At 43.4% G+C, this 17,990-nt stretch overlaps 1 protein-coding gene across 1 annotated transcript; it reads left to right on the forward strand.

The window, feature by feature from the left end:
* Window positions 1-5,577: 5,577 nt before the first annotated feature.
* Window positions 5,578-6,533, forward strand: LRRC30 (leucine rich repeat containing 30). Its single transcript, XM_032151732.2, has one exon. It carries the CDS (start codon window positions 5,628-5,630, stop codon window positions 6,531-6,533), a length of 906 nt encoding a protein of 301 aa, XP_032007623.1. The 5' UTR covers window positions 5,578-5,627.
* Window positions 6,534-17,990: the final 11,457 nt, after the last annotated feature.

Below are 17,990 nucleotides of genomic sequence, written 5' to 3' on the forward strand. Positions count from 1 at the left end.
GATCCACCTGCCTCGGCCTCCCAAAGTGCTGGGATTACAAGTGTAGCCACCATGCCTGTCCTATGAATGGGTAGTATTATTATCTCCACTTTATATATGAGGAAATAGCACAGCTAAGCTAAGTAGCTTGCCCAAGGTTACACAGACTTTGACTAAAATTTCCAGGATTGAAACCCAAGATGGTCAGGCAACCAGAGCTTATGATATTAACCACTAGATTATGCTGCCTCTTGCTGCAGTGTCTGTGTGCTAGAAGGCTGTGGGATGCTCTAATTGAAAAAAATAATCGGCCACCTTACTAAGAAAAAATTGTGCAGAGGAAGACAGGTTTCCATGTAGTAGAAAGAGAACCAGAGTCAGAATCAGAAGACCTGAGTGTTGATTCTGATCCTGGTAGTAATTGGCTTTGCAACCTGGAGAGTCATTTAACTTCAGGGAGGCTCAACTTCCTCCTAATTAATATGAGGTTAATAATATCAATCTCCCAAGTATTATTTGTGTCAGATAGAGTGTATGAAAGTGTCTCAAACAGCTCCTAGCACTAACTAAGGTTTTGCACGGAAGAAGAATGGGAGATAAATGAGGGGTGGGGTGCTTCAGAGTTAAAGGTTTGATTGGGCCTAAAGAAAGTGTAAAGTTCATAAAGAAGGACAAAATCAAAATCGAACACATGGAGAATGTTCTCTGAACGACTCCAGGGGCATGTGTGTGTGTATGTGTGTAATGGCTACCATTTTTAGAATAACTATCATTGATTGAATTCTTACTCTGTCCTAGTACTATACCGTGGGCCATATGTCATCAATAACCATGATTTAGGGACTTTTTAAAATGTGCTTTGGGTTTTACTATTGCATGCATTTCATAGATGCTTAACCATGGACCATTCTGAGCTACAATGGTTTAATATAGCTTCTCTGCAGATCTCTGCAAAACCTAGCAACAGGCTGTGTTTGATGTAAAGATGTGGCAGCTCAGAACACATCACTTGTATTTACTCCCCCTCCTGATGCTCCCACCCATGTCTCCCTCATTCTTGCTTACCCACAGTTGTGCTGCTTAATAAAATATTAGCCCCATAAGCTTTTGCCTCAAGATCTGCTTTTGAGGAAACCTAGGCTAAGGCAGATTTTGAAAAAATATATATATCTTTTTTGGTAAAGGAAAACAGATAGAAGCCAATATGCATAGGTAAAAATCTAGCTTTATATATGCAAAATGTTAACTGGATTGTCTCTTTTCATACTTTTCTGTATTTTCTATTATTATTATTATTATTGTTGAGATAGTGTCTCGCTCTGTTGCCTGGGCTGGTGCAGTGTGCTATGATGGCTCACTGCAGCCTCGCCCTCCAGGGCTCAAATGTTCCCCCCCACCTCAGCCTCCCTAGTAGCTGGGACTACAGGCATGCACCACCAAGCTCAGCTAATTTGTGTATTTCTTATAGAAATGGGGTTTCACCACGTTGCCCAGGCTGGTCTTGAACTCCTGGGTTCACGTGATCTGTCTGCCTCAGCCTCCCAAAGTGATTACAGGTGTGAGCCACTGCAACTGGCCTATCTTAAAATTTTTAAACAGTAGAAAGTTTACTTTAATAAACTATTTAGAGGTACACATTTCTTTCTTCTGAAATTAACAGATGTGATGTACAGACATAAGCTGAAAAGTCATAGTGAGAATAAAAAGTATTCTTTCCTGTAGATATTCCATTAGTGTGAATTCAGGAGTAGCTTCAGTTGTTTTCATAACCTACTATCTTACACTCTCATTATTTCAGTTTTATATTACTTAGGTTTAAAGAAATAATCCATATTGATTTTCATATGTTGAAGCAATCAGTTGGAACATACAGCAATGCAGTAAACACGTCAGGCATATTAAATGCATTTCAATTATTCTGCAGGCTCCTTAGGCTTTAAAGATAATCACATTACTTACAATGCCCTGGAATTTCAAAAAATTGTCCAACAATGTTCTGAGAGTTATTTCAAGCTGCATTCCATTCAGAGAGCCCTGAAAAGTCTCTTTTGGTAAAGGTCAAATGTGTGGTCTATACAGTATACAGAACCCTAAAGCCAGCATTTCCTTGTTACTGTTTATTCCCCAGGATGAACATTAAAGTTACACAAATGAAGGCTGTCTTGGATTTTGCATACTTTCACCAGAAAGGGGGTTGAATGTGACTTTCACTTTCTCACAAGTGGCCTCATCTGTAGTGAGAATCAGACTGGGAGAGTGGGAAGGGGCTCTCGGCCATTATCCCCTCCAAATGGCCCATTTCACAGAGGAGAAGACTGAGACCAGAGACGAGGAATGTCCTCTCAGAAAACCATGTGCTGACTGGATAACTGACAGTCACTGAGTGGGCAGCATTTACGTTTCAAAAAATTAGAAGAAACCAAGTCAGCTAGTGACTCAGCTCATCCATTTGATATATGAGAAACTCTCTGGAGAAGACCTGAACTGTTTTTGGAGGCGATAAATCCATCACTCTGAAGTTTTCTGGAATGATAGTTTAACTTTTGCTCTTCCTGGTTATGCTGGCATAGAGTAAGCAGGGTTGGTATCCAGCTGTGTAGTTATTTCTATCTTTCTTTTTTTTTTTTTTAGGCAGAGTCTCTCTCTGTTGTCCAGGCTGGAGTGCAGTGGGACGATCTTGGCTCACTGCAACCTCCACCTCCTGGGTTCAAGCGATTCTCCTGCCTCAGCCTCCCTTGTAGCTGAGATTACAGCTGTCTGTGACCACGTCCAGCTAATTTTTTGTATTTTTAGTAGAGACAAGGTTTCACCATGTTGGCCAGGCTGGTCTCGAACTCCTGACCTCAGGCGATCTACCCGCCTCAGCCTCCCAGTGCTGGTATTACAGGCGTGAGTCACCGCCCCCGGCCCTGTGTAGTTATTTCTATGCGTGGAGTAATGTAGTCATTTTTTGACCTGTGCTCCCTCAGTCCTACACCCTGGCACTTGAAAGCAAGGGGCCATGTCCTAGCCAGAGTTGCTTTGCTTCTCTACAGAGGTAAGACCAGCGTCTTCTGGTAGTTCCCAGCCTGGGCTCTGTGCGGACCAACTGGAATTGAATCCTGGTTCTACCATTGACCAGTTACTTGATTTTGGGGAAGTGAGTTGATTTTACATAAGTAACTTTACCTTTGTCTATCTTCCTTTCCTCATCTGTAACATAGAGATAATTTTAATACCCATTCTGCATAGAAAGTGAGGAGTACAGTGACTTTTACATAAGTAAACATCTGATGAATATTGGCTATTGATAAGTGCTCAAGAAATATTTATTAGAAAAAATGTATTAAGGGGGAAGAGAGAGAATTGCCACAAGAAGAAAGTTGTCGATATTTTTCTCAAACCATCCCAGGTCTTGCAATTCCCCACATTTCAAGTACTCTAGCATAATTTCTCAGGCTCATGGAAGGAAGGAGGAAGCACAGCTAGCTTTTTTTTTTTTTTTTTTTCTGCAGAACCGTATGAAATTTACATATATATGGCATGGTCTGCTCCAAAAACTTAGAGTCTAAATTTAGCCACGTTGCTCCCACGCCGGCCACCACAACTGATAACCTGAACACTCAAGTGCCCCATAAAAAGCATGTGCAAAGTCTCCACCTTTGTCTAGAATCCCTGGGGCTGACTCAGTCAAAGGGGTCAGATCTCTTTCCAATGGCGTGTGAAGAGAGAAGTGGCCTCCCCTTGTTTTTAACTCCGCTGCTCCTCCTGCCCAGATCCTGCGCCCTGGGTGTGGACGGACTTCCAGGCTCTCCAGGCAGCACCAAGCTAGGACCCAGTGACAACTCTTGGGTTGGTGGCAACAGCCCTGTGAGGTCAGGGTCCCAGGAGCAGCAGGGGTCTCCAGGATACATAGCAGCAAAAATCCCACCCTTCCAGGCCAAACCAGCCCTTGCCATGGGCCACAAGCCCTTTGCTCAGAACCTAGGTCAGCTCCTTGATATCCCTTGTCCAATTAATCACTACCTATTTTTAGGATTTTTTGCCTATGCAGATGTGTGTCCACCTCTTCCCCAACTATATTAGTTTGCCAGGCCTGCTCTAAGAAACTGGATGGCTTAACCAACAGAAATGTATTTTTCTCACAGTTCTGGAGACTGGAAGCCTGACATCAAGGTGTTGGTTTCTTCTGAGGCCTCTCTCCTTGGCTCGCAGGTGGCTGCCTTCTCCCTGTGTCTTCACTTGTCCCGATTGCCAAACTCAGCGCCTTCTGAGATACTGGGGATTACAGTTTCAGCATACAAAATTTGAGGGCAGGGTGAGGGAACAGCCCATAACACCAACAATTAACTCTGCAAACTTAAGGTATAAGTTAACATTTTTAATTTAAGAAAAAGACAGAGAGGCCAAGGCAGGTCCACCCGCCTCGATCAGGAGGTCGAGACCATCCTGGCCAACATGGTGAAACCCCGTCTCTACTAAAAATACAAAAATTAGCCAGGTGTGGTGGTGGGCACCTGTAATCCCAGCTACTTGGGAGGTTGAGGCAGGAGAATCACTTGAACCCAGGAGGCAGAGGTTCCAGTGAGCCGAGATCGTGCCACTGCACTCCAGCTTGGGTGACAAGAGCAAAAACTCCATCCAAAAAAAAAAAAAGAAAAAGAAATAAATAAAAAAATAAAAATAAATAAAAAGACAGGGAGGAGAAAAGAGAGAGAAAGAGAACGGTGCATAGCGAGGGGGGCCTCATTATATCCTTCCAGGACAATAGGTGGCCCGTGCTTACCATACTAAGGTGGCCACTCAAGTGGCTGTTCAAACATTTAAAGTGCATCCTACTAAATACAGAAGGTCTCTGTAAGACACATGAGCCCAGAGCTTCTCTGGCTGAAATGGGAGTGAGGGGTTGAGATCCCCCCACAACTCCCTTCTCACTAAATCACCTCTGACAAGCACAGGATAAAAACCTTCGACCTGGAAGATTCCAGGTATCGGGGCTGCTTTTGTTATCTTTTCACAAACACACAGTTCATCAAGGTTTGGAACAGGGACCTATGATATCATCTGATGATCTTTAGCTTTGGAGACATAACTGTCGCTAGCACCGAGCCCAGTTTCACTGTAAAGTTGTCTGGCTGAGCTCCCGCAATCCTGCCAACAGCCGGTGCTTGTGTGGCCTGCTCTGTTTTTCCATTTTACTTCTTTTTAGAGATGGGCTTGTTAATCACCCTGCTCAACTGTGATACCGAAGAAAAGCTGAGAGAGTAAAGTTATATGCAGCCTTCCTGTGACCTGTTTGCATGTACCCTGTCAATAAAACTCAGGCAGAGTGACAGTGACAGCTGCCTTGTGGCATTCAGAGGGAATTGAGCAGTTTAGCAGCCTCCTGGACAAGTATATCATTACAGCCTAGCTGCTAAGAAAGAAAACACCTAAACCCTGGGGAACAGGCATAGCTCCTGCAGCCACCCAGGGACCTGTCTCGGATACCTGCAAGGCCTGATCAAGACTCTCCTGGCAGCTTTCTCCACACTAGGACCTCCTAGTCACAAGCTGGTTCTCACCCCCACGCACGCTCCCTGCCTGCAACAGCCTGGCTTTTAGCAGCTGAGAGGACACGGTCCCTGCCTGGGAGGTGGCAGAGGAGAGTGACTAGAAGGGAAGATACAATGGGGGCCAGGCAGTCGAGGGCCAGCTCCAAGGATAAGGGCCCCAAGAGGATGCTGTTCACGGGGAGGAGACAGAAGTTTTCTCCGTGGGACGATGTCCTGCTCTCCGGAAGGGACCCGCGGTCTCTGCTGAAGCGGGGCATGCACCACGTCAGCTTCAGCCTGGTCACCAGAGGAATGACAGACATCCCCGACTTTCTGTGGGGCTTGTCCGAGGTCCAGAAACTCAATCTGTCTCACAACCAGCTCCGGGTTCTCCCTCCCGAGGTGGGGAAACTGACCCGGATCGTGGTCCTGAACTTGTGCGGGAACCGCCTGAAGAGCCTGCCCAGAGAAGTGAGCCTCCTACAGTGCCTCAAGGTCCTGTTTGTCAACATGAACTGCCTGACCGAGGTGCCGGCCGAGCTGAGCTTGTGCCGAAAGCTGGAGGTCCTGAGCTTGTCGCACAACTGCCTGTCCCAGCTCCCTGCATGCTTCGCTGACCTCTCCAGACTGAGGAAGCTGAACCTCAGCAACAACTTCTTCGCGCACATCCCCATGTGTGTGTTCTCCCTGAAGGAACTGATTTTCTTGCACGTGGGCTCGAATCGCCTGGAAAACATCGCTGAGAGCATCCAGCACCTGGCCAGCCTGCAGATCTTCATCGCAGAGGGCAACAACATCCACTCCTTCCCGAGGTCGCTTTGCCTAGTCACCAGCCTGGAGCTGCTGAACCTCAACAACAACGACATCCAGACTCTCCCGAGCGAACTCCACCTGCTGTGTAAACTGGTGAGGATCGCCTGGAATCCCATGGACAAAGGGCTCCACATTTCCCACAACCCTTTATCCAAGCCTCTGCCGGAGCTGGTGGAGGGGGGCCTGGAGATGCTCTTCGGCTACCTGAAGGACAAAAAACACACCTGACATGGGTCCCGGAGGCCTGGATGGGAGGCAGCTCATCTGGACTCTGTCAACCGGGGTACTTTTCTCGTCTCAGCTTTCTACTCTCACTCTAGTGTCTGACAATACTTTTGTTAATATTTACTAAGTCACTGTTGAACATCCATGTTAAGGAGGTGTTTGTTTTTAACTCTGTATGTTCTTAATAACCTCTGGAATATCATGTTCATCTCATCCTAAACATAAATTGAAACAGGGGGTTGGTTTTCCCCAAAGAGAACTAACAGTTCTGATTCTTCTGAGGAGCAGTGAGATTCAGCCCTTGGGAGAGTGGACACCTAACAGGTCTGAATTCAATGTAATTCAAAAGGCAAATATTTGCTAAGTACTGTGTGCCAAGTACAGTATGAGGTGCTGAAACCTGGTTTCAGATAGTTTCTACTCTTGAATCAGCAAACTGTGGCGAGGTGGCAACGGCAAGACACGTTCCTCCATCAGCCTCCGTGAAGCATTACTTGGGACCAAAAGGCAAACCACAGTGGGCTCTGTCCCCAATGACCAAAAGAGGCAGAGCTTTCCCCTTGAGTTCTGGGGGACAATCATAGGAAATTTTTCTTTCATGCGGCTACAGAGGAATAACAAAGCCACTCATGCTTATGTCTGGTGGTGAGTAATGGGTAGAAGGATGGCTTTCAGATAATAAATATGAACTGATTTAATGTGTATTTCAACCTTCCTTCCCAGTCCTCTCCCACACATTGTCATGTCCTTGAACTTCTTTGCTAGACACTAGGCAATCATCAAATGATCCCATTTTAATTTCATTTCTCCATGACTACATATGCCCTCTCAGAGATAAACTACTAAATGGGATAATTTGGCCAACAATGACCAAAAGGCAGAAAAGAGGGGGAAAAACATAGTCAGGTCATGCAAAAAAGCAATTAGCCTTTTACAATTTGGAGGAGGGTAATATTGACTTTCCCATGTTAACGTTAAAAAAATGAATTTAGTGACATTTAGAAGCTCCTTGGAAAAAAGGCTCTATAAAAACACGAAGCTTGTTTTTTATTTTAAGAGTATACAGCTGTTAGTGAAATACAGACACCAGGGCAAGCAGTGACAGAGTTCCTGCACCAAAGGTCACCGGACCTTACTGCTCTGGCAGCAGCCAAGAGCCACACGGCATTAATATTGGTTTAGAGCTAAAGAATCAGAATGAAAAGATGACACTGAAGAAAATCAAGTACCTTCAGGTTTACAAAGAGCCAATTGTTCTGATTTCTTGGCACATTTGTCTGTGCCCAGATTATAGCAAATGATACCAAGACTTAGCATTTGAGGTTACTGCCAAGACTTGTATAACTTCTCAGTATTCTTAGTTTATTTCAATTTAACTTATATTTATTAGCACCTTTTCCAGTCTGGACACTGGGCGGGAAACCTGAGAAGAACAACACCTGCTCCTCCCACCACAGAGCTCCCAGGTTGGAGAAGGAGACAGACTCACGTGGTTTCTACAATGTGCAGCAAGATGTGATCCCTGCTCAAGAAGGATACAAACAATGGGCTGAGGCGAGGATAACACACTGTAGGGTGTAGACTAGACTGAGCTCCAAAGTCTCAGTAACCAGAGAACAGTAAGCAAATAACATAGCTGGGATAAATCAGTCAACCCCTTCATTCCCTGCAGCCATCAAACCCTAATTCCTCCCCACCTCTGCACTCGCCTGATTTGGAAAGAGCAGCAAAGGGTTGAGGCAGTGGCTAGCTCATTCTCAGGTTCTGAGCTTAGGCAATTTTACTGTGAAAAATACTTGCTTTTTCTAAAAGCTATTCAAAGGGGGTCCGTATAGCTTATTCATAGAGCAAGTGATTTTTTCCCAACAGACCCCAATCCAATTTTCCCACCCGTAAAAGAAGGAAGCCAATTTCTGCTGTTATCACCAGATACCATAGTTCCATTAGCACATTTGTGCATGAAGTCTTCTGTTGAACCATTGCACACAGACCTTACCAGTGTCACTTGGAGGTAGCTAAGGAAGTCTCCTCCGAATTCCCCCTCCAGCAGCAACTGGAGACCTGCCTATCGCTGCCAGGCACATCCAGGCACACTCCAGAATCCTCCCCCACATTAGCTTGTTGCAGGCAAGACTATTTAAAGACATCAGTGGAATTCTCACTTGACCTCCTGACTCAATGGGGAATGGTAGGGCCAGGCTCCCTCCGCAGAACCCGGTAGGTCACTTACTGCAGGCTTGGCTGAAGCACACGCAGCTGTCAGACAAACACCAGCAAGTGCCAGGATCATGCCCGTGAGTGTCTGCTGCTGAAGAACCACTTGGGCTCACGCTGAATTTCCATGACCTTGCTGTGGGCAGAGACGCAGGCGAGGACAGCAGCACCGCACTTGTCCTGCTGAGCAATCATTTTATTTCCTCTCCTAGCCTTTTCAGTCACTTGATCCCACAGTAACTCCACTCCAGGGAAAGAATGTGACCATAATTTGAAGGTGACCCAAGAGCTCATTATACTTTTTATAAGAAAAAAAATGATATCAATTTGGTTGTCAGCTTCCATTGGTGTCTTTCAAAAGTATAGTAGCAAGGTTTTCTTTGTTAACACTCAGCATTGAGGAACTCTAAAAGTGTAGTAGTTGCCCGATGTGCTTTAGATATTGATTCTTTGTGAATAGTCCTTTTTATTGATAAAGGGAAGTGCTGAGCACAAAACTGGTTAATGTGCTTAGTTATTCAAAATGTGAACGTGGAAAGAATTTGATATAACCTTCAGTGTCTTTGCTGTCAAATCCTATAGTTTGCTGACTGATTGTGAAATGCTTCTCCCTTATCTGTTGTATTTTGAATATTGCCACATTCAAGTAACTCCAGGTATTTCTAAAGCTCCTGAAATCAAAGCACTGAGGTGACTGGATTGGCTGCGGAGTATATTTAGCCAAAGAATACGAGCTAATTGGGTGCTTGATGTGGGGAGCTGGCTGCTCCCATTCTTGATGATGTTGTGGTTTTCATGTCACTTGGCTCTCAGTATGGAGGGATCGCAGTGTGTGTTCAGAAGCACCTTTCGAAACAGTTGCAGCTTACAAGCATACAATTAAGAAGAAATCCTATGTTCATAGGAAAGGAAGACGACTGTGAAAAGACGCATCTGTTCAAGGAATAATATTGCTAAATGCATAATACTGCAGGCACATTAGAAAGAAAAATGTAGTCATTACTTAGCTTGTTGACTTAATAAATGGTTAACAGAGAAATGCACTCCATTCTTGGGCTTTAGTTAATAGACTGCCTTTCTGGAGTAAGGAAAGATAGAATGACTTCATGACTGCACCTGGATTTCACAATGAAGTCATGCTTGTGCTGGAAAGAGATAAAAGAGGGAATGCTGTCACTATTTGTACAGACGCATTAAACTAAACCTTTTCTTTTGGCAATCAATATTACATTTTGAAAGTGTATTTCATATGGCTCAAAGCATATACTGAATATGCATTTTGAGAGCCATTCATTAAAAACAGAGGAAGATTAAAGGAATGTGGGCTCAGCTACTGGAACGCACGCACATTCAGGTATCAACACTTGAGATTATTGGGGAAATGGAGGCCCAGAGGCTGGACTGGGGTGTATTTCTCATATGCTAGGGGGAGTCCCCTGTCTAGATGGAGTCACTGAGATTCTGGTACGAATGGTGAAAAAGAGAAGATGCATTCAGGAAATGGTCTAAAAAAATTAAAGCCGCTAAATTAAGCCACTATGAAGATTCTAAATACTAAATTATGGCATTATTACCTACTAATGAAGTATCCAAATGCTCTTGATTTTCTCATTCCACAAAAGAATTATTTTCAGTACTCTGTAAGATATACTTGAGAAACACAAAATACCCAGCTAGTGTGCAATGAAGTACCAGTACCCTTGAGGTAATGTCTTAGTTGTAACTAATCCAAGAATACCAAAATACAACCCCTTCCTACATTTCAAGAAAACAAAATAAAATTAAGAGGAACATGAAAGTTATTGTAAACAATAATGGGAACGATCTTGACTTTGTTGAGAAGAGAACTTTCTACAAGTGTTTCTTTTAAGTTTCCTGTCTAGTTACATGTTGAATCCAAAGCATTACTGATTTTTTTAAAAGAACAGCACAGTAATAAAAAAGAGGATGCAGGGAGGGCTCATAATGAATTTGTAAGAGCTGGAGCATCATTAGGCAAGCATAACCGAAAGCCATTAGCATGAACCTTGCTATGCAGATTTTTTTAGTAGTGCCATAGGAATCTACTTGCAAGGAGAGAGCTGATTTCCTATATGCCTCTAGACTCACTCCTTATTTCAGCACAGGACAGAAAATAAAAGGCAAACTGGAGTACCATCAGGGTATTTCTTGAAACTCTTTTTTATTTTTTATTTTTTTATTTTGGAGATAGAGTCTTGCTCTGTCACCCAGGCTGGAGTGCGGTGGCATGATCTCAGCTCAACGCAATCTCCACCTCCCAGGTTCAAGCGATTCTCCTGCCCCAGCCTTCTGAGTAGCTAGGATTACAGGCGCCCACCACCATGCCTGGCTAATTTTTGTATTTTTAGTATAGACGAGGTTTTGCTATGTTGGCCAGACTGGTCTTGAACTCCTGACCTCAGGTGATCCGTCTGCCTCAGCCTCCCAAAGTGCTGGGATTATAGGCATGAACCACCGTGACCGGTGAAACTCTTAAGAGAAACGTAGATTATGAAACGTGTAAGGCGATACAGGCTTTAAGGGTGTGAGCTGCAGCTGCTGATGGGACATCACTTACTCACCCATGTTCTTTGGTCTTGAGTGACTTGGGTTCCTCAGAAGTCAATGTGCCCGGACACGGCACTGTGGGGAAGTCTCTGTTACCTTCCCATCTCCTAAAGGTCATGCCCACCACCCTATGTATGCCCGGAGGTGGTGGCTCAAATGATATTTGTTGTGGCAGATTAATCAAGAAGATTAAGAAGAGGCTCTGCGGGGTGGTGGGAAAGCTCTGAGCTGAGAGCAGGCACGTGGATCACATGGCACTTACTGTGCATGTGTGTCCTGAGCCTGAGCAGGTGACATCGGGACAAGATGATGGGACGGGGGCAAAGGAGTGAGGCTCAGCTAAACACGATGCAATCCTGTGACAGCACTGCCTGAAGAGATGCGTAGACAAGTGCAAAGGCATTTAGGTGAAATTATGGGATGGCAGAGATGTGGCATTACTGCAATGGTGTGGGGAATGCACAGTCCAGCACGACAGTTACAGACATGATGGTTCCTTTGTTTTGCTTTGTCTCGAAGGGAAATTTGTGAATCCCACAGTCTCAGGGCAGGCTGCTTTATAACACCTTTGTGATATCTGCCCTTTTCATTTTTCTTTACCAAAATCTAAGAGGATAGGCAGGCACATGGAAGGAGTCATGATACCTGGAGACACCGTGTGTCCTGCCCACATTATGGGCCAGGATCCTTGCTGAGGTTTCAGAAAGGATCCTGGGCTGGCAGTGGTTCTCGATGTTGGCTGTTCATCAGAATACCTCCTGGTATTTCAAAGAAAAGATTTGAAAGATTTTAATATAGTTGGTCTGGGGTAGATCTGGCCTTCTTACTTTGTTTAAAGCAAAATAGGTAATTCTGTGGCTCACTCTGGGTTGTGAAATGCTGATGCCGTCTATTACCTAAACAGTCAGATATAGGACCATGAAGCCAATGGGGCTGTGAGCTTGGCCATTGAAAGAGGCCAGTGAAAGAAGTGGGGCTCTGGCCCTGGTCAGCAGACAGGGGCCCTGCTGGTGTCTGGTGATTAGACTCATCTGTGCATTTGTTAGAAGGGTAGAGCCCCAGCTCCTTTGGCATGCTTTCAGATTCACTGAGCCAGGGTAGGGCCTGGCATGTGTGGGCCTAACAAACACTTTGGGTGTCTCCTATCATAACACAAACAGGAGAATACTTGGTCTTGCAGAACGTGTGCCCACTGCAAAATGAAAGCTCTGGTCTCCAGATTCAGCTGTTCCCGGCTCTCTCTGCCACTGGAGACTGCACACCTTGATGGCTGTTATCTTTGCACCCAGCATAGGGGAGATAAGAATAATGTATCAAATGGACAAATGAAAAAGTGAAAGAGCATGCAAGATCACCCCACCTCTCTGGGCTTCAGAGAAGTGAGGTGATCTTGCTTTGTGCTCCTTTCAGCTTTGAAATTTTATGACTGCATTTTTTTGTTGTTGTTTTACTTTGTCTCTCTCTGATTTAATGCCTTGGTAAATAGATATTGGGCTTATGATTACTGTGATTACTCAAGAAAAGCAAAAATCATTGTGGAGCATTGTGGAGATGGGTGGAGATCAGTATGAGTGCTTTCATATCCCTTCTAGCACACCAGTAAAGATAATTTTAATTTTGGTTGATGTTCAAAAATATAAAAAGAGCGAGCAGTATTGTGGGTGAATCTAGGGATTTATAGACCTCCAAACTGCCTGGATTCCATCTCTAATTTTTTATTGGATTGGAAACTCAGAGGGAAAAGCCTCTGTTTGGCTTTTTTAATTGACTGATTAACAACTTCTCTGATTCATTTATCTGGAAGAGATGAAATTCCTAGTTATGCTTTCCCTTAAAAACAAACAAACAAACAAAAAACACTTCTGGATTTGATTTAATTAAATGATTTGGGCACTTAGAGCTGAAATCTTTCCTCTTTTTTGAAAAAGCGTAGTGTATTCCAAAGTGTGAGTTTAGGAAATATAATAATAAAATTCATACCTCTTACATAACCCTTCCTTGTCTGCCTGCACGTGTGAATCAAATTTGATTTTTGTTATAAATTTTCAAAAGTAACTTCTGCAAATGAACACACATGAACCTGCAAAATAACTCTTTGGTATCTTTGATTCTTAATAATGTTGTTCCTCTCTCCACCTCCACTGTTTAAGCTACAAATTGATGTTATCTACACTGTGGAAATCAGAAATTAAGGACTTAATTTGGTTTTGATTAACCTTAGTTACGAAAGGGTAGGTTACAATTGCGCGTGATAAAAATTCTTAAATAATATTGCTGTCATATTGTTGCCATATACTTTGAGAATTTAAAGTCTAGTTCTGGTATTATCCTCTTCAGCCACGATCTATGAGAAAGTTAAAGATTTTCCTTCTGGAAGTCACAGGAATACTATAAACAAAGATCTATCCAAGAAGGATAAAAGTCTTCTGTATGTTTACTTTTTATGCTGTCTTGCTTTCATAATTAAACTTCTATTATAAATGATTTAAAGAATTTGTTTAATTTCCCAGAAATATATATGACATGTCTTCTACAGAAATTTTTTACTGTTCATTTGACTATATAATATGTCGATTATAGAAAATTAAGTTTACTCAGTTTGTGAGTGAACCTATTATGCTCTTGTTGAATAATTTGCCACAACAAATATCACTTGAGCCAGCTTTCTTCTACAGCTGGAGAAGGAAAGTAGCTCCATTTCTGATAGTCAGAATGGGCCTGGCCAACATGGTGAAACCCCACCTCTGCAAAAAACACAAAAATTAGCTGGGCATGGTGGCAGGCACCTGTAATCTCAGCTACTTGGGAGGCTGATGCACGAGAATTGCTTTAGCCTGGGAGGCAGCGGTTGCAGTGAGCTGAGATCGTGCCACTACACTCCAGTCTGGGTGACAGGGTGAGACCCTGTCTTAAAAAAAAAAAAAAGAATAAGCAGATTTATCTTTATGTCATGTGAGCTTGGTTCCTTAACAGTCATCACCTACTGTGCAAAGGCTGAGGGTGAATTTGACAAAATCACACAGTATGTGTGCATCAAAACGTTGGCCCAGCAGGTCTGAATGCTCAGTGGGTGCTCAGACCCTGCACATTCTAAAGAAAGGCTTGGGTTTTGAATGGTTCCTGGGAGATAACCTCTAAGCCCTTGGAACATCCTGCCTGATAAAAGGGTGTGCTTTCCTGGGGCCTTGAGCCACATCAGATAGTCTATCCTGTCAGTGTCATTTATGGTGTGGGCCTTGGGCAACATGTTAACCATCTGACCTCTGGAGAAGCTGGAGTCTGAAGTACTAAGGTCAGCCACATGGGCACTCCATGATGAATGACTCCCAATAAAACCCCTGGACAGCAAGGCTCAGGGGGGCTTCCCTGGTGGGTGGCACTTTATATGTGCTGTCATACATCCTTGCTGGGAGAATTCAGCACCATCTCTACAACTCCATTAGAAGAGGACGGCTGAAACTTGTGCCTGGGCTTTCCTTGATTCTGCCATATGCTCCTTTTATTTTGCTGATTTTGATTTATATCGTTTTGTAGTAATAAACCATACCCCCCACACCCCTGAATAGACAGATTTCTTGAGATCTGTGAGTCCTTCTAGCAAATTGTCATACCGGATGATGGTCTTGGGAACTCCCCAAAACCATGAATTAAAGAATAAAATTTATTAAGAAAGCAGAAACTTACAAGCCAAGAGTCATCAAGGAGGAGAAGCCACAGGTTCGCAGATTTCCTCTTGATGCAGAGAGGGTCAAAGGAGGCCAAGGACAAGGTATTTGGCTGGCCATGCATGGGAGGTGTGTCTGTTTAGAGAAGAACTCACTTCTCTGGTAGTTCTCCCTTTTTATATGGAAATCATGAGCACACTAATTAGATCCCTGTATTAGTCCGTTTTCACGCTGCTGATAAAAATGTACCTGAGACTGGGCAATTTACAAAAGGAAGAGGTTTATTGGACTTACTGTTCCCCGTGGCCTTGCAATCATGGTGGAAGGTGAAAGGCATATCTCACATAGCAGCAGACAAGAGAAGGGCTTGTGCAGGGAAACTCTCATTTTTATATAACCATCAGATCTTGTGAGACTTATTCACTATCATGAGAACAGCATAGGAAATACCTGCCCCAATGATTCAATTACCTCCCACCGTATCCCTCCCACAATATGTGGGAATTCAAGATGATATTTGGAAGGGGACAAGGCCAAACCGTATCAATCCCTTTTGGTGGCTTCTTGGCTGGTTTTTGTGTTAGGAATTGTCAAAGAAAGCCAGCTACTCAGCACTGAGAGATCTTGGGCATCATTAGTCCCAGAGAAGACAATCTGGAGTTACATTCACTCTTCTGGAAAAAATAGTGAAACTCTGGTCCCACAAGCTCATTATATAGGCAGCCCAGAGTGAACTCCCACTTTATTTTTGTGTACGCTAAACAACGCTTTGACTACATGTTAGACATATCACAGTTTCCTTCTGAATGATACAATGCTACTCTATTAGGAGGTCATTTATAAGTCAATCTCAGTTATTCTAAGTCTGCCTGAGATCCCAGAGTTAATGTCAAATATTTTATTCATGTATTCATAGGTGAGACCTTCAAGTCATGATAATGAATGAATGAATACATACATACATACATATTATGCCAATTAATAAGAATGAATACATACATACATACATACATATTATGCCAATTAATAATAAGCATATGGAGAAAAATAAGACAGGGAGGGAGAATAGGGCTGAGGGGGGATTTGCTATAGGATGGTCAGGAAGGTTGCTGAGAATATCATGTTTAAGCAGAGACTTGGTCGGGCGCAGTGGCTCACGCCTGTAATCCCAGGATTTTAGGAGGCTGAGGCGGGTGGATCATCTGAGATTGGGAGTTTGAGACCAGCCTGACCAACATGGAGAAACCCGTCTCTACTAAAAATACAAAATTAGCCAGGCATGGTGGTGCGAGCCTAAATCCCAGCCACTCAGGAAGGTTGAGGCAGGAGAATTGCTTGAACCTGGGAGGCAGATGTTGCGGTGAGCCAAGATGGCGCCACTGCACTCCAACCTGGGCAACAAGAGAGAAACTCGGTCTCAAGAAAAAAAAAGAATGCACAGACTTGCAGGCAGTGAAGGAGACAGTCATGCAGATATTTCAGGGAAAGATATTTCAGACAGAAAAGAAAGCTGTGGAAAGTTAAAGTGTGCCTGACATGTTCATGGAAAAACAAGAAGGCCAGCCTGGCTGAATGGAGTGAGTGCAAGGAGAGTAATGAAGTCACCTGGATGGTGGGATTGGCTAATGGAAGGCTTTAGGCCATTGGAAGAGCTTTGGCTTTTGCTCTGAGTGAAGTGAGAAAGCCATCTAGGGTTCAAGGAAGAGATCTGGACTGGAGATGAAATTTGGGAATCACTAACAAAACAAACAGGAAGAAGTTAGGAAAAAATCAACTCTACTGTGAAGGGTTTCAGTCAAAACTCATGATCCTTTTTCTTGAAGTTGTGATACTCAAAGTGCTATGCTCAGCCATCTCAAAAATTCCCACATGCAGTAATGCTTACTTTTTCCAGATGCTAGATAAAGGGGCTATTACTATTCTATATCTCACACCTGTATTTGTGAAAACCCTTGAAATTATTGGTTGATGAAAATAAGTTTTCTCTAATCACACAAAAATTCCAGCTAGCAGGGCCAAGTGTTCCAAGTGGACACTTATGCACTTCTGCCTTTGGCTGCCAGCCTACCGTCTGCCTGCTCTCCTAACTGGCAGCAATTTTAATCAGTCATCAAGTACAGATCCATATCAGTATGGGACAAGACTCACCGAAATATAGTAGGACAAGTCTCAATTCATCTCCTTTCCCCTCTTTTTCCTTCTCCACGTGTTTTAATTTGTTTCTATCTTACGGCACATCATTACGTTTTCAAGCTACATGTTTAAAACTAGAGCAAAGGATAGCAAAACTAACATTCATGTTAGATTACCTCTTAGCACTGTGGAAAGGAAAATTTTCCTTGAGTCTGTCATTTAATGAATACATTTTAGAATGTGAAATTTGATCAACAGAATTTCAGAGTTAGCCCTGCACATTCTCCTACCTACTCACTACTGATACTTGCTCCAACCCAGGGTGTCTTGCTGGCAAGCGGCCTAAAAAGCTTCTCTATATGTTGTGTGTGTATTCTATTGGACTTCTTGTCTGAATTACTAAGATCTCTCTAAGTTAAGCAGAGGGCAATAGCCTTCTTTTGGAACTCTAGCTAAAAATCATCTTTTATTTTGGCCTCATCTTGCATTCTTTCCACAGGCATGGAAACGCCATAAAGTGACGCATACCGAGGATGATGGCCCTGTAGATTCTTACTCTTGGTAAGGGACAGAGAAACCATCCTATAACCTGTGACCTATTTTCTCACAAATCACCAGGAGATGGGGAATTCCTTCCTGAGATCAATGGTAGGGTGTGATTCATTGTTCCCATTACACAAAATGATAAATAATTTTGAAAACCAAAGAAAAATTTCCACTGGCATGTATGTGTGCTTACTTTTTTCACATATTGATCAAATAATCTAATTGCTGTTTACGTCTTGCTAATGCATACGAGGTCTTTTGAACAAATCTTGCACTCGTAGTTTAAACTGCAGAGACAGCCACAGAATTTTATCTTCTCACTGGGAAACTATTT

Source organism: Hylobates moloch, unplaced genomic scaffold, assembly GCF_009828535.3.
Source record: "Hylobates moloch isolate HMO894 unplaced genomic scaffold, HMol_V3 SCAFFOLD_5, whole genome shotgun sequence".
Lineage (NCBI taxonomy): Eukaryota > Metazoa > Chordata > Mammalia > Primates > Hylobatidae > Hylobates > Hylobates moloch.